At 38.9% G+C, this 23,822-nt stretch overlaps 1 protein-coding gene across 4 annotated transcripts in view; it reads left to right on the top strand.

Moving 5' to 3' along the window:
• erbb3a (erb-b2 receptor tyrosine kinase 3a) overlaps positions 1-23,822 on the top strand; it is a 148,518-nt gene that overhangs the window by 59,454 nt on the left and 65,242 nt on the right. For all 4 annotated transcript variants that reach the window (XM_028798126.2, XM_028798127.2, XM_028798128.2 and 1 more), the window contains exons 2-6: positions 6,317-6,474; positions 6,591-6,777; positions 13,830-13,955; positions 14,211-14,273; positions 18,180-18,298. In XM_028798126.2, coding sequence (XP_028653959.1) covers positions 6,317-6,474; positions 6,591-6,777; positions 13,830-13,955; positions 14,211-14,273; positions 18,180-18,298 — 653 coding nt within the window. The remainder of the gene's footprint in view (positions 1-6,316; positions 6,475-6,590; positions 6,778-13,829; positions 13,956-14,210; positions 14,274-18,179; positions 18,299-23,822) is intronic.

Genomic DNA, 23,822 nt, shown 5'->3' on the forward strand with positions numbered 1-23,822 from the left:
GTAAGCCTGTGTTGTAAAAAGCCCAGGGTCCTAGAAACTACTGAAATCATCAGAAAAAAATTTGAAATGTAGAGATGTCAGGTAATTGAAAGGAACAACTCTGGGTATCTCTCTCCTAGGAGGATTCGTTTTGCTGATGTGCTCTCCTCGCTTCTGTATTAGCGGCGGGAGGAAAAGTAAAAGGGATACCGTTTTGCCGATGTGCTCACCACGCTTCTGTATTAGCCGCTAAGCGAGTGACTTTCTTTGAAGGTTTCGTTTTGACCGACATGCTGGCCTCGCTTGTATATCCTTGGAGGTGGAGCCCTTACCCCGACTCCACCTCTCACGTCCAGGCTGGACACTTCCATGCGTAGACGTTTATATACAAGATAGTAACTTGAGATTCACTGGCGGCAGCCCACGACCCACCCAGGCCTAAGATACCCATATCTTAACTGATATTATTCTCTATATCTAATTTAATGTACATTGTGTAGTATCAGAGAAAGATTTCAGAGCTCAAAAGGTCCCTCCCAAATAACAAAAGATATTTCACACACTGATCATGAGTCCATTAATAAAGATGTGCTGAGACCGAAGTCATAATTTACAGCATTTAAACAAAAATAAGTAAAAACACAGCAGTCTTAGAAAGTTATTATTATTATTATGTTAATGCCACAGTACTTTTCCCCTGAGATACAGCAAACTGGCCAGGCACAGCATGGTCTCTGAAAAAACATTTCTTTGAATAGTTTCTAACTGCAGAGGAGAGGGTGGCAGGTTTTTAACAAAATATGTGTTTTTGGGGGGAGTTGGGGGCCATGAATTGTGCTCCAGGCCAATTCCTTTACCATAATTTGGAAATACTTGGAGCTCTCCTTTGTTGATTCTCCCAGGTGTTTACTTTGTTCAAAAACATACAATCCATGCTAATTTCTGTGATTCCTTTGGGATTATTCCAGGTGAGATGTTACATTATCGCACCAAATGCATTTTACATTTAGACTGCTACCGTATGCCCCTCCACTTCTCTCCCCTATCTTTATTGCTAACTGGTAATGCCAGTACAACAACGGAAATGTGAAGCTGATTTCCTGTGACCCTCTTCCTAGCCTACCATTTTTCACCCAGACAAGTCCTATCACCACCTACTGACTTCCAGCCCTATCTTCATTCAGTTTATAGAGTAACCTCTTTTGGACCTGTAGCAGTTTACAGTTCAGCTCTGCTACTTGGCTGCATTCCTAAGTAAACTAATCCATGACTGGTTCAACAGGTCTGTCAGGACTAGCAGCTAGGGGCTTTGGGGATTAAACCATTTAAATCTCAGCAGAGTAACATGCATAGTTTGACTCTGCCAGCCTTGTCACAATAAAGAAGTTTCTGAAAGTCCTGTGTTCAGTCTTAGACTAGAATTTAAACAACTTTGGCAGCCACAAACAGAATGGCAGGAGGGTGGGGAGCTCAACTACATGATTTCATGGCTCCAAAAACTGTCTCTTTGTGGCATAGCAGTTTGTTAAAATAAGGAAAGAGGTCGTTGACTAATAACCAGCCCTCCTCATTACTTTGTCTCATTGTGTTTAATGAGTGACTCTTTTACAGCCACCTTTATTAGTCACAGTGGGAGAAGCAGCAATGCAAGGGACTGTGATTGGAGCAGTGGAGATGAAAGAGAAGCTTTTCTTCAAGGTGACTCTAAGTAAACAATTTCACCTGCCAGCTCAACCTGGCACTTCCGACCTGGGCACCGCAGAGAAGGAGCAATTTCTCTATGTGTTTTGATGATACTCCTTGTGTGCAGCTCAGACTTAAGCAACACCATGCCATAATTTGCATTGTTAGGTTCTGCATGAACCCAAATTCTGACTGAAAATGGCATTTTGATTTCTGGTACTGCCTCATAGTGCACATTTAATAATAATAATTCTTTACATTTATATAGCACTTTTCTCACTACTCAAAGCGCTCTCCACACTGGGAGGACCCAGGAAGCAAACCCACAATCTCCTTACTGCAAAGCAGCAGCACTACCACTGCGCCACCAGTGAGGATAATTTCTTACCATTTACACTTAGCTTGTTCCCAACAGACTGTAAAATCATAAACTTCATAAAACCTTAGAGATAGTTGGCCTGTAAAAGAAAGTTATCATGGCTAGCTGATATGGGCAGTATGGAGACATAGTGGTTAGCTTCAAAAATCCAAGAGACTACCATGCCTTCATTGCAATCAGAACTTCATTGTTATTAATATTGACAATGAAAGCCTTACTTGTATATGCTTATTTAAATAAAGCATAATATTGTCACTGGGACTCAATGCTGGCTCAGGGATTCAGCATCCTGTGTTTAAATCCTGCATTCTGTTTTGGTTTGTTTAGGAATTTGGAGATTATTTTTGGTATACCTTTTTGTCTGAGCTTTGGATGTCGGAGCACAGGGTCATCTATTGTACAGCGTACATGGAGCAATTTTCAGGTTAAGGGTCTTATTCAAGGGCCAGACAGAATAGGATCTCTTTTGGCATTAATGGGATTTGAACCAGCAACCTTCCAGAGACCAGTATAGATCCTTAGCCTCAGAGCCACCACTCCACCTAAGAGCCATCTCTGTTCCATGTCTGCATCTTCTGGATATCCTGGGTTTTCTTCCACATCCTCAAAGAGAATGGCAGGTGGACTGGCAACTCTAAATTGATCTCACTGTAATCAAGTGTGCTTTGTGATGGCATCAAAGAGAGTGGTATGTGGACTGACGACTCTAAATTGGTCTCATTGTAAGTGACTGTGCCTTGTGATGGACTGGCTTCTTCTCCAGGATAAGCTCTTGCCCAGTTGCCCTCAGATAGATAAAGCAGGTTTGAGAACATATGTATGCAACACCAGAGCTATTTGGAGAGAAATGCCAGGGGCAAAATATTCCAGTCTGCTCTCTTAAAGGACTTTATTGACCTCTTACTTATTGTTGATTCTGGTAATTCTGCTCTCCTTGTGCTCTTAGACCTTACTGTAGCTTTTAACAGGGTAGGCCATGATATTCTTATTTCCCGTCTTGAGCAGGATATTAGCATACAGGGTACTGCTCTTGCTTGGTTCAGGTCTTATCTGATGAGCAGAAGTTTCTCTGTATACCCTAGGGACTGCTTCTCCTCCTCAGACCCACTCACTTGTGGTATCCCCAAAGGGTCCATTGTGGGTCCCATGTTATTTTGACTGTACTTGCTTTCCTTAGGGTCTATCTTTAAAACATGTTACATATATTTTTATGTTGGTGACAAGCAAATCAATTTACCATTGAAATGATCTCACTTTCATAAGGCCCTTTGAGGAAGACAGTAAATCAGGAATGTTGTTAAATGTTAAAACAACACTGAGATTGTGATGTTTGAGCTCTATGACCATCACAGTGCCTCTGATTGTAATTTTGGTTCACTAGCATAGTGCATTAAATTATGTGCGTGGAACTTAAGTGTGATATTTGATAGTGGCCTCAAGTTAGATAAACATATAAATTATGTTGTTAAGGCCCGTTTTTTCCAGCTACGAGTACTAGCCAAGATTGAGTCCTTTTTATCTGTTGTGGATCTTGAAAAGGTAACTCATGTCTGTATTTCTTTGTGACTGGACTTCTGTAACTCATTACCCATCAATTCTTTTCTTGTTTACAGTTGGTCCAAAACGTTGCTGTTAAACTTTTGACAGCCACACATAAACATGACCATATTTCTCCCATACTAGCCTCCCTTCATTGGCTTCGGGTCTGTTACAGGATTGATTCTGAGGTGCTATTGTTTGTTTTGAAGTGCCTGAATGGATTAGCACCTTCCTATATTTCCATCATTTTCCACCTTTGCATTCCATCTTGCCAACTTAGATCCTCTGATCAGACACTTTTAGTGATACCAAGAGGCTCATCTACAACCTAAAGGTGAGAGTGCTTTTGCACCAGCCACACCCCTCATCTTTGGAGCAATATACCTGCTTGTGTCAGATCTGCAACAACTGTGACCATTTTTAAATCCAGGCTAAAAATGCATTGTTTCTCTTTGGCTTTTAATTAGAATTGGTTCATTTCATATTTTTATTTATTTACTTACTTACATTTGCATTTTCTGTTTGATGTCTTTTGTATAATTTTCTCCTGTCTTAGAATGCACTTCTTTTTACCTTTATTTACAATCGGAAGGTTGCTGATTCAAATCCCGTAAAATGCCACAAGTGATTCCACTCTGTTCTACCCTTGAGCAAGGCCCTTAACCTGCAATTGCTCCATCCTGGGTATGACATTAACCTTCATCAAGCCCTGCAAGTAAGCCCTCCAACCTGCAAGGAAAACTTGGGGGTTGGTGACAGGATTGTCACTCCAGCCACCATAAGAAACCTCACACTGTTGCATTTCATTTGGTGCAGAGGTGTCACCCATTGCATGGCTGGCTGCACTTGTGTCCTAATCTGGAATCCTAATGTAGTTTATGTGGTGGGTGCAGCAACGTGCTGCATCAGTGCGTACTCCTAACCTTTATTTATTTTAATGTGCAGCACTTTTGTCAACATTGCTTGTTTTAAATGTGCTTTATTAATAAACTAAACTATATATCCATATATAAAATTCTCAAGTGCATTTGTTGAAGTCTTGGGTACTGGGCTCCATATCTTATTCTGGCAACATCAGATATAGCCTTAGACAGAATACTAGTCCATGACAATGTACATTCATTCACACTGGGGCAATGCAGACCCACCCACAGTAACACCCACACTGGTCACATTGGAATGTCCATTTCTCATGCCTAATCTCTGGGGAATTTTGGAGGAAAACTGGATTACACAGAGGAAAACCCCCACAGAGAGCAATCAAGCAGGGAATTTAAACACAGGATACTGGACTGATGAACTGGTAGTACTAACCTCCAAAGTACCATGCCATATTATGTATTATGTTATATTATTCTCAAACCCTGCATAATACATTTCAGATTTGCAAGGAGCAATGATGTGAGAAAAGTAGACGGGAAATAACCCTCAGTAGAGAACCAGTGCATTGCTAGGTATGACCAAACCCCATGGAGTTGACTTCACCGTGAGTTAGGAGCAATCTGAGAAATGTTTGAGAACTTTGCTGAAGTCTTCAAAACACATTGAAGTCAAAGGGGAAGGAGTAACCAAACTAGTACTGAGTGGACTATAATGGTGCAGTGGTCTTTTAAGTATTCCTGAGGGCTAGAGAAACTTTTACCAGCTGTGCTGGACCAAGGTTGCATAAGTCCATGGGTTGATCAGGTGTTACAGGATGTTGTGCCGACCAATATTGCCTACATCTTCCACTGACCTGTTTGTACTTCAAGTGAGCTTTCACCAGTTTCTCAAAGGTTTTCTTGACCACCAACATCAAACCAACAGGCCTATAGTCATTCAGTCCTGTTGTTTTTGGTATTGGTATGATTGGAGTTATTATGCTTTAAAAAAGAATCATACAGGTGGTGCAGTGGTAGCACTGCTCTCTCACAACAAGGAGATCATGGATTCATGTCCTCGGTCCTCCCTGTGTGGAGAGCACTTTGAGTAGTGAGAAAATCTTTACGTAAGTGTAGACAATTGCTGTTATGGAGCTTCACAAAGCACCAATGATTTATTGAAAACCTGTTTTTAAATACAAGGACTTGTTGATCAGCACAAATTTTCAAGCAGGAGTGTGAGATACCATCTGGACCTGTTGCTTTCTTGCTGTGTTGCCAGGGTTCTATTCAATAAGGGCGCGCACAAAAAGGCGAGCTTCAAAAGGGCAACGCAGTGAATAAAGGCAAACGCAACAAAATTATTACAGAAAATTTATTAGATAAAGGCAATGACTGAACGTATAAAAAGGCAAAAGCAAGAATATTAAAACATCCAGTTAATTAATGCATGAACTTCTAGCGAACTATTTCTAAAGCTCTATATTTCGTTGTTTTCTGCTCTTACTCATTGTTGTGTTACACTTGAAGCTGTAGATTATGTGCAATGCCACGTAGATATTTTATTATTATCTACTATTATTATCTAAATTATCTACGAATGCCTTTATTCGCCGCGCTCAATTGAGTTCACCCTTTTGAAGCTCGCCTTTATTTGCCGCGCCCAATTGAGGTCGCCCTTTTGAAGCTCGCCTTTTTGTGCGCGCCCTTATTGAAGGATACCATGTTGCTAGTACACTTTTTTTCTTCTCAGATGTTTTATGCAGGTGGAATGGTAGAAGGTGTAGGATAGAATGTAACATACAACAATGTAAGACCTGGTGACAATAGCAACTTTAATGCAATGTGAAATTTTATCTCCCATCTTCCCTTGCAGTTCCAGTGTGCAGCGGCACCATGAATAAACTCAGCATCTCCGGGACACCTGAGATGCACTACACCACTTTGAAGAACATGTATGAAGGCTGTGAGATTGTCATGAGCAACCTGGAGATTACTTACTTGGAAAACAACCGGGACATCTCCTTTCTAAGGGTAGGGTGGCAGAGCTGGCCAGCTTTGTAGGAAAGGACATGCTGAGTTCACAATTTTAAGCCATTTCATGATAAATTTGTTGTGGGTTTCTAACCTTTATTCCACTTTTTTTGCAGTCTATCAGAGAAGTGATGGGCTACGTGCTGATTGCCATCAACCAGGTTGACTATTTGCCTCTGGAAAACCTTCGTGTCATTCGTGGGACAAGCCTCTTTGAAGATCATTACGCCTTGACTATTATGGTGAACTATCAGAAAGATGGGACACTGGGTCTGAGACAGCTGGGAATGACTCATCTGACAGGTAAGGGTCCTTGCAACACAATTGGCCTACCAGCACAGAAGTGACACTGACCTCTAGGCTGTAACTCGCACTCCATTACGAACTCTGATTGCTGTCTTCTATAACCTCTTTTCATTCTTTTCATCCACTGGAGGAATTTTTCGCTCACTAAATATTCGAATATTAGAATATTCACAGAGAGAGTCTGCCCTCATAGTTTGTTTCACTATGGTCATTCATGCTGGTTAGAGACTGGACAAGAATGCTAAACCTATGTAATTTGATGTCAATAGGGATAAATGATTTAGGAAATAAGGTATGGAGACACGCCTACACTACATTCAACCTTGTATTTAAGGCTATTCTGAAACCAGGAGATGGTGCAAACTACAGGGCAGAAGTGCCATATTTATCTTGCCAAAAGACTTATGAGGGAAGGAAAGGGAAGCATCATCTTAGGATAGAAAATTATATTTATTCCAGGAAAATTTTAATTCAATCTGAATTCAATACAGATTCTAGCTCTGAGCATTTTAACTTTACTAAACCAATACAGAACAAAGGTCTAATTGATAAAAGTACATAATAAACAAGAGAATACCCCACACTCCATTAACATTGTTTGGTTAGCCAAAACCTTAGTTGTCCTAATATCTCATTCAGGTACATTTTTTTAAAGTTGGCACGGATTCCGCTTCAAGCACATGACTAGTTTCTTCCCGATTCCCATGGACATTTGTGTGAAGAAGTGCTTCCTGGCTTCAGCCCTTTCTTTAATGTCCACAATGTTCTTGAGAGGATTATACTTTATTTAAGGAAATTCTGATGGATCAAATACCTTTGAACATTTTATAGACCTGGATTAGGTCTCCATGCAGCCTTCTTTATCTTTTAGGTCAGTTTTTCTCGAGTCCGGTTCTGGAGTACCACTAAAGCTGCAGGCTTTCATTCCAACCAGTTTCACAAATAGATGAGGCAGAATAAATTCTAATGGATTTAATTATTTAATTAGCCAGCCTTTTTCCTCTTTTTTTGCATTGAGAAAGTGCCAAAAGGTGCTGATATTTACATTTAGATGAAATACAAAAATGTGTATTTCTTTTTTTGCTATAACTTCTTCCTTTTATAATATTCATTCTAATTCAGCTTAATTGTATCCACATCACTAACAATTAGTGATGAGTAGCACAGACACAGGTGTGAATGACACAGAAAGTGAGAAGACAGAAGCTTCTTTAGTGCAAGAAAAGTTTCTACTTCTGCTTTTTGTCTTTAATTATTTATCATTCAGAAAAGTTCTCTAGTATATTATTTCAATTTTGAATACTGGAGGCATCCCTGGTTTAGTATTGAGCTGGTGGAAGAGCTCAAAATCTTAAGAATCAAAATGGTGGTTAAAGGATGGGCTGACTGTGTGCAGGTTAGCTGACATCACCTGTGTTTCTGAGTTCTTCCTCCAGCTCAGTGCTAGACAAATGACGCTATTGCTCCAATCTTTTCTGGAAATTTTTAAAAGGTAGGACTCTTGACCAGTGAAGGAAGAGGTTGGTTTGAGGGGGGTTAGGTCTTTAATTCAATAGCATGATTCTGTGTCAAGAGGCTACCTTTTTGTAGACTACTTTAATTTTTCTGAGGTATTTATTTTAGCAAAAAGTGCACATGTTTTACACATTTTTGAGCATACATCACAGTAGAACTCTGTGTCTTGATTTAACAGGAAAAACATCATCATATCACTCACAAAAATAACCATTAAAATAACTAAAAAAAAAAAAACTATTTGCCACAAGAAGATGATAGCTGCTAAAAGGAAAATCCTATAAATAGTACATCATTGCCGGAATTCATTATGTGTATGTTTGGATTATATACTCACCAGCTACTTTATTAGGTACACCTGTTCAACTACTTGTTAACACAACTATCTAAGCAGTCAAGAACATGGTAGCAACTCGATGCATTTAGGCATGGAAACATTGTGAAGACATCCTGCTGAAGCTCAAACAGAGGCATCAGAATGGAGAAGAAAGATGATATATGTGACTTTGAACATGGCATGGTTGTGGGTGCCAAATGGGCTGGTGTGAGTATTTCAGAAACTGCTGATCTACTGGAATTTTCACACCCACCATCTCTATGGTTTACAGAGAATGGTCTGAAAAGGGAAATATCCAGTGAGCAACAGATGTCTGGGCAGACTGGTTTGAGCTGATAGAAAGGCAACAGTAACTCAAATAAACACTTGTTACAACCGAGGTATGCAGAAGAACATCTCTATATGCACATGTTGAAAAGCAGATGGGCCACAGCAGCAGAAGACAACACAGATATTTGAGTTCAGTGATTAGGCCAGATGGCTGGAAGGACAAAAAAAAAAAATCAAAATCTGCAAGGGTTCCAAAGGCAAAAGACCACCCAGCCTCCACTGGTCATTGTACCTGACTTAGATGTTCTTATTTCATTCTGCTTTGTTTTCAGGCTTCATGAGATAGGATTTGATGAAGTTGGTCTCGTGGACAGCTGGGGCGTCTGCCTTCATTCCATCATCACAGGTGGCTACACCCCACAAAGAGAATGATTAGGCTAGGGTACAAAAATGGGTTTCTGGAATGGTGTGGCTGCAGCACTACCCACTATATTACCAAGCTCCCATGAAAATATTTTAGCTTTAACCAAAAAAACATTCCTTTCTTATTAAACTACTCTGGTATGTCCTACTAATGCAAATACCCTGGCAAGTCAATACATCCCTTAGCTCTCAGATATAATGCTATGTATTGCACACTAAAGTTATGCCCAACAATTGCCACTTGCTTCTACCTGCAACATATTAGCAGAGATCAGTGTGATAAGGAGCTTCAAAGACTGGGTTTGTGGAAGAAAGCACAATTAGAAATAAACAAAAGGAATGACTAAAAATGATGCAAGTGCTGTGGAATGAATGGTGCACTGCTGATGCGGAATGTAAAAACAACTTGTGTGGAGCAAAAGATGAGGTAACAGAAGGCAGATAAGGATCATCATCTGCATGAAAGTCTACACAATGACCAGAGGACTACTAAGTCCAAAAAAAAAATCAGCATTTATCTTGAATGAATAAATAAATAGATTGTTCAGTTAAGCATGATGTATGTACCCAAAAAGAGTAGGTGAGGGCTGGGCTTTCCTCAGAAGTGACTCACTGGATCCTGGCAGCAAGTGTGTAAGCCTTCAGGAAATACCAGGCCAGTTTCCCACAGTCCTGCAGCACCACGCCTCCGGTACCTGCGCGACAGGTGTGCATCGAGGTAGGAGTTGTGCGTGGGTGGAAAGCATGGGAACTCCATCGAGAAAAAGGCACGCAAGCATGCAGACTGAGGCAGAGACAGCTCTTGGCACAACTTAACCCTTCCCAGCCCAGTCCCCGCATGTGGGATAGAGGGTGGCTTCACAGATATAAAAGAATATAAATGTATTTAATATAAATAAAGCAGCTTCTCGGTAGTGTTGATCAAAATGCTTAATAAGTTTAGGGGTGTGCAAGGTCAGATGGCTGGCAGTACAGGAAATTTCATTAATATTTAATTATCCATCTATCTATCTCTCCATCTATCTTAGATAGTAAAGGCACTACTGTATATCATAAATAGATAGATAGTTGGATAGATGGATGGATAGATAGATTCTATCTATCTATCTATCTATCTATCTATCTATCTATCTATCTATCTATCTATCTATCTATCTATCTATCTATCTATCTATCTATCACACTGTTAACAATATGTCCCATGACAAGGTACCCTATATGGTAAACTGTTCAACAAAAACTAATCTGTACAGCAAAAGCATAAAAGTGGTGCAAGACATCATTTATAGCTTAGAGGCATGTGAAAATGTAAGTGCACCTTCTTTAATTTCTATGATTTTGTATACCTGCATGTAGCTAGCAACCCTTTTGTATTGACTGAGCAGGAGATAGTGAGAATTTTTAATGAAAAAGTTCTGGACATGAAATGTAGTCAAAAAGTTTACTAAAGTTTAATCGATCTCTCTTCAAGTTCAAAACAGTCATCAAAAATCAAAGACCTTAACACCAAAAGCAACTTTGTTAACCAGGAGAAGTTTTATAGCAGAAATTTCACACCAACTCAGATATTACCCTAATTTTGGAAAAAAAAATGCATAGGACAACCTTTATATGATTGATTCAATGATGTCACACATTTCTGGAGCATTCTGGTTAGACTGCCATAGCAACCGATGAAAAGTCTAAATTGGCGTCTGCCACCCTCATTTGGGGTGTTCATAAGAAATTCCATGATTTACTTCTTGAGGTAGAACTACTCAATAGACAAGAATAGCCACATCAGATATTTTAAATATTAAAGTGTGTGCTTCAGTTTAAATGTTTAAAGTCTAAATATTCTTGGTTGTAATAGAAATGTGTCACTTTTCACTCTCTCGTAGGGGTCTATATTGGGCTCTATTCCTAGTAAAAGATTAAAAATAGCATCATATTCGTAATTACTGATTTGGCACAGTCTAAAACGATACCTCATTTTTAACCTTCTGGGAGTGGCTCTTAGACGGCTAGGACCACTGGTAAAGAATCAAGTATATGAAACATAACATCATATTTGTAATCATCATACTCGAAATAGCATAAAACAACACTCTTCATGCCTATATTACAAATCCCAATTTTTAAAAATTTTGTGAAAAGAAGTCATTTTGATCCCTTGTATCCCATTAGGAACTTCTCGAGTCAGCTGATGTGACGGACATAACTTCACAAGTCCTTCTGATCATTTTTACTGAACACACCTATTAGTTTATTCTTTGTCGTAAGGGTGTACTGCACAAAATATCGTCCAAAAATACATTACATTTTTGAGGGTTTAGAGAGCCAAAAATGTGTGTGAACCTCAAGAAGCTTGATGTCTTGCATAACTAAACATCAAGATGAGTCGAACACAATATAATATGTGGGGGTTTCCTAGTACTTGTAATCAAAACAAATGTAAGTGATTTCAACGTGTTTATAAGTAATTCTTACTAACACAATACTATTGTCTCAAAAATGACACTGTGGCAGAATAGTAGACTTATTCTAATTATTCAGGGACCCTTCTAGGTAAAAACAAAGGCCGGAGTTGTATTCTTCAGGGAAAAAAATAGAGGGATACTTCACTCAAAGCCTTTCAAGAAATAACATAAAAATTAAAAAAAAATCATAACCCCTATATACTCATCTGTTTATAAAATTAGATGACAAACCTACCAATGTTAGGTGCTATATGACACATAACAGATATAACTTTGTTACTTTATATTGAATAAAAAATAAACCAACATTTAGATGGCATATATACAAAACAAAGTGGACCCTTACTGTTTTCAAATGGATTTAAAAGTTCATTATACAGGCTGGTCCTGCTGATTAGGTGAGCAAAATTACCTGATGATCAGGACGTGTTCAGTATAAAAGCCGAACATGTGGCAGTCTGGTCTGAAGCATTCAGCTTTATGTTAACACCATGCCAAAGTCTTCTTCCTCAGAGGGGTCTTCCCAAATTCTTTCAGGGCAAGTCTAGTCGCCCTTATTATACGTCCACTTACGAACAATTTGAAGTTTGTCATTCTACAGTGAGGGCTACTTACAAATGGAGAACTTTTTCAAGGCAGCTGATGATCTTCGTGGGAGTGGGCATCCTAGCAGGCTAACTGAACAAGAACAGCTTTCAGTGAAGGGAGTAAGGAGAAAGTCCCTTCTTTCCAAATAGATCTTGGCATTGTGGTTTAAGTTTTTACAAAGCTGCATTTACTGTAAACTTACAGTATATTGAGACTTCTGATGCAATGTCTTCAAGATAGAGGATACCAAAGACGAGTTGTTTGATCATTATACACCACCATGTTTGACAAAATTCAAACATAGCATATCACCAGCAGAACCTCATATCACCTCCTGCAAAGCACAGTTGTATTATGGTAATGATGTGGGAATTGCTTGGATGGACCACTGGACATGGACACCTTCCAGTCATGAAGTTCATCATGAAATGTTTTTTTATTCTATAGAAAAATGTAAGTCCTTCTGTCTATTAGCTAAAGCTTGGTCAAAATTGGATTGGGCTGCAGAAAGGTGATCCAAACCTCACCAGCAAATCTACAAATTAATGGCTGAAAAGGAAAAGAATCAAAGTTTTGGTTTGACAAAGCCAAAGTCTAAATCTCAGCCTGTAGTTGGAACTGAAGAGAGCGGAGGATAAACAAATGTCCTCAAACATTAAAGAACTGAAGCAATGCTGAAAGGGGGAGTTGTACAATATTTCTACATAATGATGTTAGATATTGCCAAACTCCGATCAAAGCCAATTCGTTTGCATTATTGCTGCTAAAGGATTTACTACGAGCAGCTGAAACATGGTGATGTATTTATTTTTTTCACATCTGGCTTTCATATCTTGGATTATTGTTGAATATCTAATGACAAAGTAAAATGTGTTATGTTTGTCATTTGTCACCTCAGACTCACTGTATTTAACTTTAGAATTTAGTGAGGGCTAGATAATATGTCCTTATGTGCCAAACTATGGATTTGAAAGAGGAAGTATTAACTTGTTCCTTATTGCTGTACCTGACATATTTAAAAATAAGACATATCAATAGAAGCCATGCAAATCAACCACCACTACCGCGTTAAATCTGCATTGTAATGTGTATTAAAATAGCGATGAATATAAGGTAACCAGAACTATCCAAAGGAGCTACACTAAATGATTGTATACTGTAGCTGTACTGGATTAAAGTGCACTGCAGTAGACATAAGGCTAAGGAACAGCAAATTTCAAGTTCATTGCATACATGGTAAAGTAATTTTCAAAAATGATAGAAAAAGTAAAAGCTATTTTTGTAACAACTACAGTATGAAAGAACAAAGAAGGGTAAAGATAAGCAAACAGGATTTTATATTGCACCTTTTATACGGCACTCTACCACAAAGCCAGCAACATTACCTGCAGAAGACATGCTATCTAATGAAGCAAAAGTGAAAGTGCTGACATTTTTCTCATTGCTGTTTGTTTCAGAGATCCTGGAAGGAGGGGTGAAGATCCAAAACAACGCTTTCTTGTACTATGCATTGACAATTGACTGGAAAGACATTGTGAAAGAGACTGCAAACATTACCCTGGATACCAAGAAGACTGGATATGGTGAGTAAAAACATGAGAGAGGTGGGTGAATGAGGGGAAGACTAACAGTCATCTGGTCATCTTGAGAAGGGAAAAAAGGGGACAAGGTGAAACAGAGAGAAACACTTGGCAGATGCAGGCTGAAGAGAGGATGGGAGACTTTAAGAATACTAGCGATCTCAGAAGGAGGTTGCCAGATAGTACATTCAAAAACTTTGAGATGAGTATGATGGCTATAAATGAGGCATAGCTGAATCTTCTGTTTCTTTTTTTCAGGGAAATGCCACCCATCTTGCAACAACAAATGCTGGGGTCCAGCTGAGAATGAATGCCAGACTTGTAAGAAAACATCTCCCTCCCTCTCTTTCCATTTCTCTCTAGCTGTGCTCCTGTTGTTAAAGTCCCTCTGTCACTTGGCAACACTTTCAAACAGCAAACCCACACGTGGTGACAAGTACCTGAAAACATGTTCTTCCACCAGAGAATCAATAGCTGTGTTTCAGCGCCCCAGCTCTCCTCATGTTGTATAGTTTGCCATTCCTCCTCTACTTTTGACATTTAATCCTGCCTTTTCCTGATAATGATTTGCAATTATGACATGCAGGGCAGTCTTAACAGCATTATATACCCCCAGGCAAAGTAGTGCGCTGGGGACCGTGTTTTGATAGCAAAACAGAAACATACATAGGCATCAGAAACATCGTGGGCTCCTGGGCCCCCCAACCAGTGCCCATTGTGCCCATACATACCCTGATCACATGAACTGACTTTGGCCTGGTTTGACAACAACTCCTTTTTAGTCATGCATGATGATGTCTGATGATTCTCCTTCTGAGTGTGCATTCACTTGAGTATTTCTTCAGGCCTGTCATTCACCCGGTCATCTCTAAAGTCTCACAACATATTGTTTGCTTGATTCTTATATTTTTTTTGTTTTTTTAATTTCTGAATTTCCTAAGTACTCCAGGCTCTGCCATCCCATCTCTTGCCTCCTTGCTGTGCTCTTGTTTGTTCTTAATTCCAAAACCCTTCTTTGTGTCTCTCTTCTCCTCCTCCAGTCTGCAGATCCAGATGAGCAGTATTTAAAGTGAAGTTCAGATAAGGGTAAATTGTAGTATCAGAAGAAAAACTGAAGATATTATAAAAATAATATATTCTTTTATTAGCTCCACAGCAATGTGACACACCACTGGAGAGTGACAATGTATTTCACGTTGTACAGGGATTCCAGTAATAATGTTAATATACTCTGCAGATGTGACAATGCGATTGCTGCTGCTGCTTAGTACTGAGCAAAACTCAGTGTTTCTCTTCACAAACAATTCATTCAATAACTCATGTTTAGTTTCTGTCTGAAAGCATTCTCATGTATTAATTATACAGGTGAGTGCCCGACATTTAGTATTTAAATAAAGCTCTCTAATTAAAAAAAAAAAAAGAGTGCATATCCACAACTAGGATGAGGTGGCTAGGTAATGGGGGGTTATTGGTGTTGGCCGTGGAGACTTTCCATGTAGTGAGCTCTCCTGTGGGGAAAAAATACAGTAATGTGTGTGATGATGCATTTTGATACGTCTTCATGTGGAAAATATAAAGCGTGTCACATTTTTAAAAAAGGCAAAGCACTTCTCCACAGTGAATAAATGGTATAAATCTCTCTCTCTATATATAAAATCCAACGTCTGTCTGTCTGTCTGTCTGCTATCCACAGGAAAACTTCTTAACAGATTTAGATCAGGTTTTTTTCCATAACTTGCTTGAACATTCTGGTTAATTTTGCGACTTCTCTCCTCATGCTAATTATCATAGTTCGCTTGCGGTACCAATTTATTTGCGTGAATCCGAGAGAGATGCAGTGGGCCAAGGGGCCAAGGGGAGGGGGTGAGGCACTCCTCACTCACGCGCCAGCCTCTGGGTGTACCTTGCATCCACTTAGCTAGCAAACAAGAGAACTACTTAATGGATTTAGATTTTTTTTCTAGAATTTGCTTGAACATTCCAGTTGATTTTGCGACTTCTCTCATCATGCTAAGAATTACAGTTCACTTGCAGGAGCAATATATTTGTGCTAATACGAGACAGAGGCGGGGGAAGTGTGACGTCAGGAGTGGGGAATCTGTCTACCTCTGTGTTTTGGAGCATACCTTGTGATACTTTTTTGTTTATTGATTTTTAAAGCTTGTCCTGTTTCACTGCTATGCGGACGGAGCCACGGGGGACGGCTAGTAGAATATAAATAGAATTGATTTTACCAGTGTGGTACGGGTTACATGCTTCATGCAGCTGTAGAAAGGAACACCGCTAAACACTGAATGAAGGTTTATGTAGCATTTCTCCATGTTTTCCATCCAAAAAGCTTTTAAATGAGTTTCATGCTGTGCAAATGTGAAACCACCTGCAAACCTAATTTTAGTGTCAGTATTGTGAAAAGGTACAGTATGCCTGTCTCACTACTATTACTACTACTGCTGCAACTATTGCCGGACCCCTATTGTAGATCCGTTTATATACACTGCTTGGCTTTTGTCCACCATCAAATTCAATTTAAGTCAAGCATTGGCATCTGCTGGTTATTTTAGACAGAAGAAATCTTTTCCAGAGGTGCATTTAGTTCAGCAGCTGACATCTCTTCTTTCTCACTGTCTGAAGGCATTATTGCCTCTTTGCTTTTGTTTTATTCTTTCTTAATTCTGTTCATTGTTTTTTAAACTTGTGTTTTCTGTAACAGTTTGATGTAGAGTTGGAGTTTATTCTGGTAGCAGCAGAACCAGAACCTTAGATGGTTGTTAATCCGTCTCTGAGCACACTCATTGAGCCAGTTTAGAGTCACAAATGAATCCAGCATGCATGTCTTTGCAATGCAGGAGGACACCAACGAAAACCCAGACAGATGCAAAAATAAACTGAACCCAAGTATCACTGACAAGAAATCACTAGTGACAGAAAGAGGCATTATATTAAATATATGGATAGATAGTGTAAGTGCCATAACAGGCATCACAACTGGATTGGAGATGCAGTTCTTACTCAGACCATATTGGAAGGCACTGCAGGGCTGGAGATACAACCCAGCCAGAATACCCTCTAATCTTCATCCTAGCTGGAAATGGTCTGTAATTAATGGACTGCATGAATGTGGAGTCCGGAAACAGGTCATAGCACCACACTAAAAATGGCAGTGTTCCTCGAGGCTGAAGTGCAGCCCTTGCTGGATCCTTGGGTGCAGCCAGAGGGTGCTGTTGGGGAGAATAATATTGGTTTCCAAGTGATCCGGAAGTGCTCTATACATGCAGTGTGATGGAAGTTGACAGAATATTGGATTGGTTATTGATCTCTGCATGTGTGATTATTGAAATGGTGTGGTGGACATATAAAAATCTTTTATTTGAATCCAGAATTGTGTTGGCCATTGCTATGTCTGCGGTTTGTGGCTCAGGAGTGCCCCTTGGTTGTTTAGATAGATAGATAGATAGATTGATCGATTGATCGATCACTATCTCTTATTTAGCTCACTTCTCCTTAGCTTATTTGAATACTCTGCTGCTTACTTTCTCAGACGTCTTAGGTTTGTGGCCAGCCTCTCCATGTATGGATGTGAAACTGAGATGGGTGAGGTTCTGGTTGATATTTCACTGGTAATACCATCATTTTTATCTTCTCTGTGGAATTTCCATGTTCTCCCTGGGTATGTGTAGGATTTCTCTGGGTATTATACATTCCCCCAACATTCCAAAGACAAATGGTAATTTTAAGATGCCATAGTGTGAGCCTGAATGTTCTACAATGAACTAACACCTTATCTGTGTTTAGTTCCTGCCTTATTCTTGATGTTACCAGGTCAGATTCAAGCTTATGGTGACTGTATGATGGGAAAAAGCAGGTTAAAAAGATGAATAACTTAATGTTATTATAATAGGGTTGACTGTAATTAGTTCAGATTCTGGGGTAGTTATCTCCATGCTTGAAGGACCTCTAACATTCAGAGCAGTCTTAGTAACTGAGTGGACCTCTCAGTTTTAGAGGTGGACTGATTTTTATTGTTGTTGTTTTTGTCCCATCTAATACATTCATCTCTCTTCAATTTCCATCTGGTTTCTGTTCCAAAAAGGCTGACTTTTGCTAGTGTGTACTACACTCCCCTTTTCCCTTGTTGTCTGTAATGCTGCCTCCACGTGTCCGCCCTCTTTACTTTCCAACTGATGCCCACAGGAAGGTGCTGAGACTGTGTTCTTCTTTCTGTTGCAGTGACAAAAAAAATCTGCGCTCCCCAGTGCAATGGCCGCTGTTTTGGAACAAGTCCAAATGAATGCTGTCACATTGAGTGTGCAGGAGGCTGCTCAGGACAACAGGACACAGACTGCTTTGTAAGTGCAGTACAAGATGTGAACGTTAAATGGAGGTGGGGGAACCTCATTCCTGGTGGGCAGCATTGCAAATTTATATTGCAGCCTGCAGTGTCTTAATCAGCAGCTTGCTGATGTCAATAAATCAAGTGATTGTTTCAATTTAGATCATACTTAGATTCAGACATCCATGCTGCTGTGAGAAATGTCTTTCTAGTAAATGTTGCCATAGATTTGTATCCCCACACAGGCTTCTCCTTTTCTAGGCTGTATTCCTCATCTTCACTACCTACTTGTATCCAGCTCTACTCCCTCAGAGTGTTCAAGAAGCATTTGAAGACTCGTTTTTCCTGTGAATATCATTCTAATTGATAACAGTCTTGATACTTTTTAATATCTAAGATACAGTAAGAGTAATTAGTCTTGTGTTGTTCTGGGGGTGTTTACAGCTCTTCACTTGTGATGGCCAATTTTGTGACCTTGTCCTGTAACATTTGTTTCAAAACAGTTCTCCAGAATGATATCGACTCGATTATGTTGATCTCTTTTGTATGGCACTTTGGATAAAAGCATCTGCTAAGTGAAGAAATGTACATTAAATGTAAATGAAGAATGAGGAAACAATCAACAAGTGACCTGCTTCTGAAAGTGTTGGGCTAGAAACTGACAGATTGTTGGCAAAGATCTTGGCACTCACTTATTGTCTCACCCTGAATGAATTGATTTTCCCACTTGTGCCTTAATTTATATATACAGTCCGCCCTTGCGATTTGTGGGGGTTAGGGGCACAGTACCCCTGCGAAAGTGAAATTACACAAATATGTTCAACAAAGTAGACTAACACACACAGATATGTACACACACATACACAGAGAGGCAATACACTTATGGCACAATTACATACAGCTGAGACAAAGATGTGTGGCGTCCCCCAGACAAAGTGTGTAGTTCCGCAGTTCTTTAGTGAACTGTAACTTATTTTAATAAATTTGTGTCTATATTTATGGCAGTAGATGAAAAAAATATTAATATTCCATGTACTATATTTTATGCATTATGGCTTACTAGACCTTTTTGGTTTTCTTTACATTTTCTATTCTACACACTTCATCTGTGGTTTTCTGCAGTAGGTCACAAAACTCACAAAATAATTTTCAATTAATTATTGATAGTAAATCTAGGAATAGACAGATCCACAAATTGTAAGGGTTACCTATATAAGTTTATTATTTGTATACAATATACAACAGCTATCCACCTGTAAAGTTCACTGTAACAGTACTCTCTTTAGAAAGATGATATTTTAAACAAAAATTTGTTGTTTAGCCTTTTTCTGCACTAGTTATCACAAATATGTAGGCAACCAATTGTACAGGAAAAGCACCTTAGGATGTTTGTTGCTATTCTTCTCCACAAAAATGTTTCGTAAATGATGGAATACACTGCTGTAGCCTACCAGAACCCAGAATAATGTCAAAGAGTCCTGATGTTTCAAAACAACAGGATTTTATTAGGAAGAATTAAATAAACTGGAAACAATTAAATAAGAATGGAGGAAGGTTAAAATGATCAAACCAACGGTCTCTCATGTCCCTCCATACCTTTCCCATTTACGTCTTTTTCTGTTTATCTCTCCCAGCACAGGCAAGTACCTGCCTCAGAATGGTCTTCTACATCCATAGGTGCTACTTAAAATAAAGGGTGACTGTTATTGTTCAGCCCTTTTCTGCACCACTTATTGCAAATATCACTGCCAGACAAAGGTTTTTGAGCTCTTGAGATTTATTACAGTTAAAGTAATACAAGAACCACATACAAAATAAAAGCAGTGACAGGTTGGCACTGGAGAAATATTAGACAGATGACAAATACCGCAAGTGTAATAAAGAGCAGGCTAAATCTTAGTGGCTGACTTTTTTAGTGATAAAAGTAGAACAAATTTTGGACACACTATTAATTAAAGACTCACAACACTGTCCTGAAAGTTCACCCCCATGCTGCTGGAGAAGTGTCCACAAATGACCTGCACTACTTGGCTGTTTAGCTTTAACTTTTTAATCTGTTTCATCCCAAATCAACTCATTGGATTAGAATCCGATCATTGTGGAGATTATGTTGTTAATTTAAGCTTTCCTTATTTTTCCTTCTTCTGACAGAGTTTAGATGGTCAGACTATGAAGGTCATTATCCTGCTGCAGCACAATGTGCTGTCCGAGAAGTCTTATGCCAAAGGGTATGCCTTGGAACTGGAGACACTGTGTCAGCTCCCTTGGTTTAGGGCTCAAGTCAATTCGGTGCAGGTTACCATTCTAAAGCAGTGTCCAACTAAAATGCTGCCTCCTTCAAGTTTAACCCTTATACACCATGAATCCATTGTCTCACTAGCTTGTGGATGTTCAGAAGCTGTTCATAATGATCCAAAAATCTCAAACTTGGATTCATCAGTATACTTTTCTAATCTACTGCAGTCAAGTTCTTGACTTTTTTTAGTCCAAGCAAGCCTCTTCAATTTTACTTTGTTGCCTTAACAGTTTCTGAGATGCTACATGAAATCTCAGCTCTGCTTCCCAAAGTCTTCACTGGACTGTTGTGGTGGACACTTTCTTAGGTTGAGTCTCATTCAACTACTGCCAAATATCTGGTGTAGTCAGCCTTCCATTATGCAAGCTAGAGACCTTTATGCACAGTACTTGTTGACTGACGATGTCTGACTTTGTTGTTGATCTAAGTTTGCAAACCACTTTCAATTAGAGCTCTTTTTCTGAATGCATTAATGCATTTTTCATTGCTTGGAGCAGTGCTTCCCAAACTCGGTCCTGGGGAACCTCTGTGGCTGCAGGTTTTTGTTCCAACCCGCTCTTTTTTTTTAATTGGGCTCCTGGGCTAATTAAGTGAACTGTTATTAACCAAGTTCTGTGTTTTGGAAAAAATATCGAAAACTAAGTTTGGTACAACAAAAAATTAAAAATGTACCAAGCAGTTATATGGGAATAATGTTTTTTTTCTTTTTAACAATATTTTCATCTTGATTTTCGTTCTACTTTTCTAGGTGTTCTAATTGTTTAATTAATCCATTATTTACGAATTAGTGGGTCTGATGCTAAAGTACTGGCAGCCTTTGATTATTCAGTGTTGTTTGCCAACATGTCTGTTCTACTCATTTTCAACTGTCATTAATAAGTTACAACAAAGGGGGAATACTGCACAGAGGAAGGGCAAACTATAATGAAGTCAACAAAAGACTTCAACAAAAGACTTTAAGTATTTAAATCTAAAGCAAAAGCAGAAATACTTCTAAATGTCTTATACTGGTCAACAAGCATTTTGCTACTGGGATTCTTTCACCTGTACTTTAACAAATTTCACTTGCTGACTCCAAATCTGAAAACCGTTTTCGTCCAGCACGTCCCGTTTTTAAGTTATGATGTTCCAGGTCTTGGACAGCTAGGGTGACTGGACAGTAAAGGCGATCCGTTTCAGCGTTTAAGAAATAAGTTTGGTCTCGAGAATAGTGAAGCCAAAATTAAGGAAGGTGTTTTTGTTGGCCCTGAAATCCGTGAACTGATGCTTGATGATGAGTTCAAAAGGAAACTGAAGCCCATTGAATCAGCACCCTCATTCGTGCAGGTTGTCCAGAATTTTCTTGACAGTCACAGAGCAGAGAATTATACTGAGCTTGTGGAGAACCTTCTGAAAGTATATTAGCTTACGGAAGCCAGAATGTCACTGAAGACGCATTTTTTACATTCTCATCTCGACATTTTTTCCACCAAATCTAAGCGATGTCAGAGATGAGCATGGGGAAAGATTTCATCAAGATCTAAAGGTGATGGAAAACTGATATTGGGGAAAATTCACTCCGAGCATGATGGGTGACTACTGTTGGTTCTTGCAAAGAGAGACGGATGTGCAGTACAAGCGCAAAAGTTTCCAACATTTTTGGGCACGCTGACCTCACTTTTTTATATTGAGGTAAATTGACATAAATATGCTTAAACGTGTCTCTAGTATCGTCTTCTGGTTTGTTTTCAGAATAAACACATCAAAACAATTTTGGTGGGACATAGTCCAAACTCCAGATATCGTGTTGATATATTGATATTCAAAAGTGTCAAAACGCCAATGATGTGTTTTTCAAAAACCTGACATGCTAGCTTAAATCCGATTTCATATATGAAATCAGTGTAAAAAAACTTAATAAAGAGCTGCTCTGAAGTTCCCAGTAGCAAACAAAAAATATTTTTTTGTAGACCAGTGTTATCAGTGGTGTGGCTATGGGTGGGCGGAGGGGGTGGTGAGCCCGGGCCGGCATTATTGGCCAAAAGGCTCAGTACAATTCGTCTGTAAACAGCAGGGATCGGAAAAATGTCACTCATGAATGATAAAAGTAAAATTCCCTGATTTTTATCCACAAATGCTTCAAAAATAATTTTCAGACTGTCCTCCTGTGACAGTATCAGACACAGCAGTTGAAATTTATGAGTCAATAACAAAAATAAACATAAACATTACACTGATAATAATTTCTAGGAAGGTAAACAACTAATTTACGATTTATAATTTCATTTCGTTATCAATCCGAATGCGTTCTTGCTCTGTGCAGTAAACATCCCCACCTATAACTTGTACACTACACTGGTTCTGGTTTTTGCAGCGTAATTATATTAATCTAATAATTAGAGCATGGCTTTTATCAGTGCATCTATACTATATTCTTGTCTAGTTGATGCTTATAAATAATTGTATGTGAAATATTATTGCTGTTTCTCTATATATGAATAAGTCAATGCAAAATTTATTTTAATGTCATTTTAATTTTCTATTTAAATAGGTTAACATATTCAGATACGTTGGAACACGGCAAATTGAAGCACTGCCCTGCCCCGAGCTGCTGTGCTTTTCTGAATGTAGAGTAAGAGAAAAAAATGGCAGCTAATTAAATGAGATCAGTGTTATTAAGTGTTGTCACTGATTATAAATCTGGTTGGAACAAAAACCTGCAGCCACAGTGGGTCCCCAGGACCGAGTTTAAGGACCCCTGCCTTAGAGTAATAACAGCTTGCCTTTTCTCTAACTTTAGCTGACATTTACCTCTCATGATGACTGCTGAGTGTCCTACCAAAGACCTAAATCTTTATATTTAAGGATGTATTAATTGCCAAGCTTAATATTGGTGCTTTATTAAAGACTGGTAAACCGGAGAGGTAAACCAACTTTTACAAAATTAGTCAACTGATTGTAGGCCTGGCTACTTTTGCAAGGCACTGTAACGTTGTGCTGATTTAGCACTTCAAGTTGTGCTTGCTGTTCAAAGATGAAGTATAAAAAAACCTTTTGTCACTTGTGAAGAATGTACTCTGAAGCCGACTGCAGCTTTGAGATAGTGCTTACTACATTAGGGAACTGTATAAAATAAATTAGTTGTGCTTCTATGAAAGTTCATAGCCATTCACAGCAATGTCTTTTGGGAACATTTATGTTTAGTCAGATGTCAAATGTAAGAGATGACATGTAGATTTGTATTTTTGATCTATACAGATCAACA

The sequence above is a fragment of the Erpetoichthys calabaricus genome, chromosome 3, assembly GCF_900747795.2.
Source record: "Erpetoichthys calabaricus chromosome 3, fErpCal1.3, whole genome shotgun sequence".
Lineage (NCBI taxonomy): Eukaryota > Metazoa > Chordata > Cladistia > Polypteriformes > Polypteridae > Erpetoichthys > Erpetoichthys calabaricus.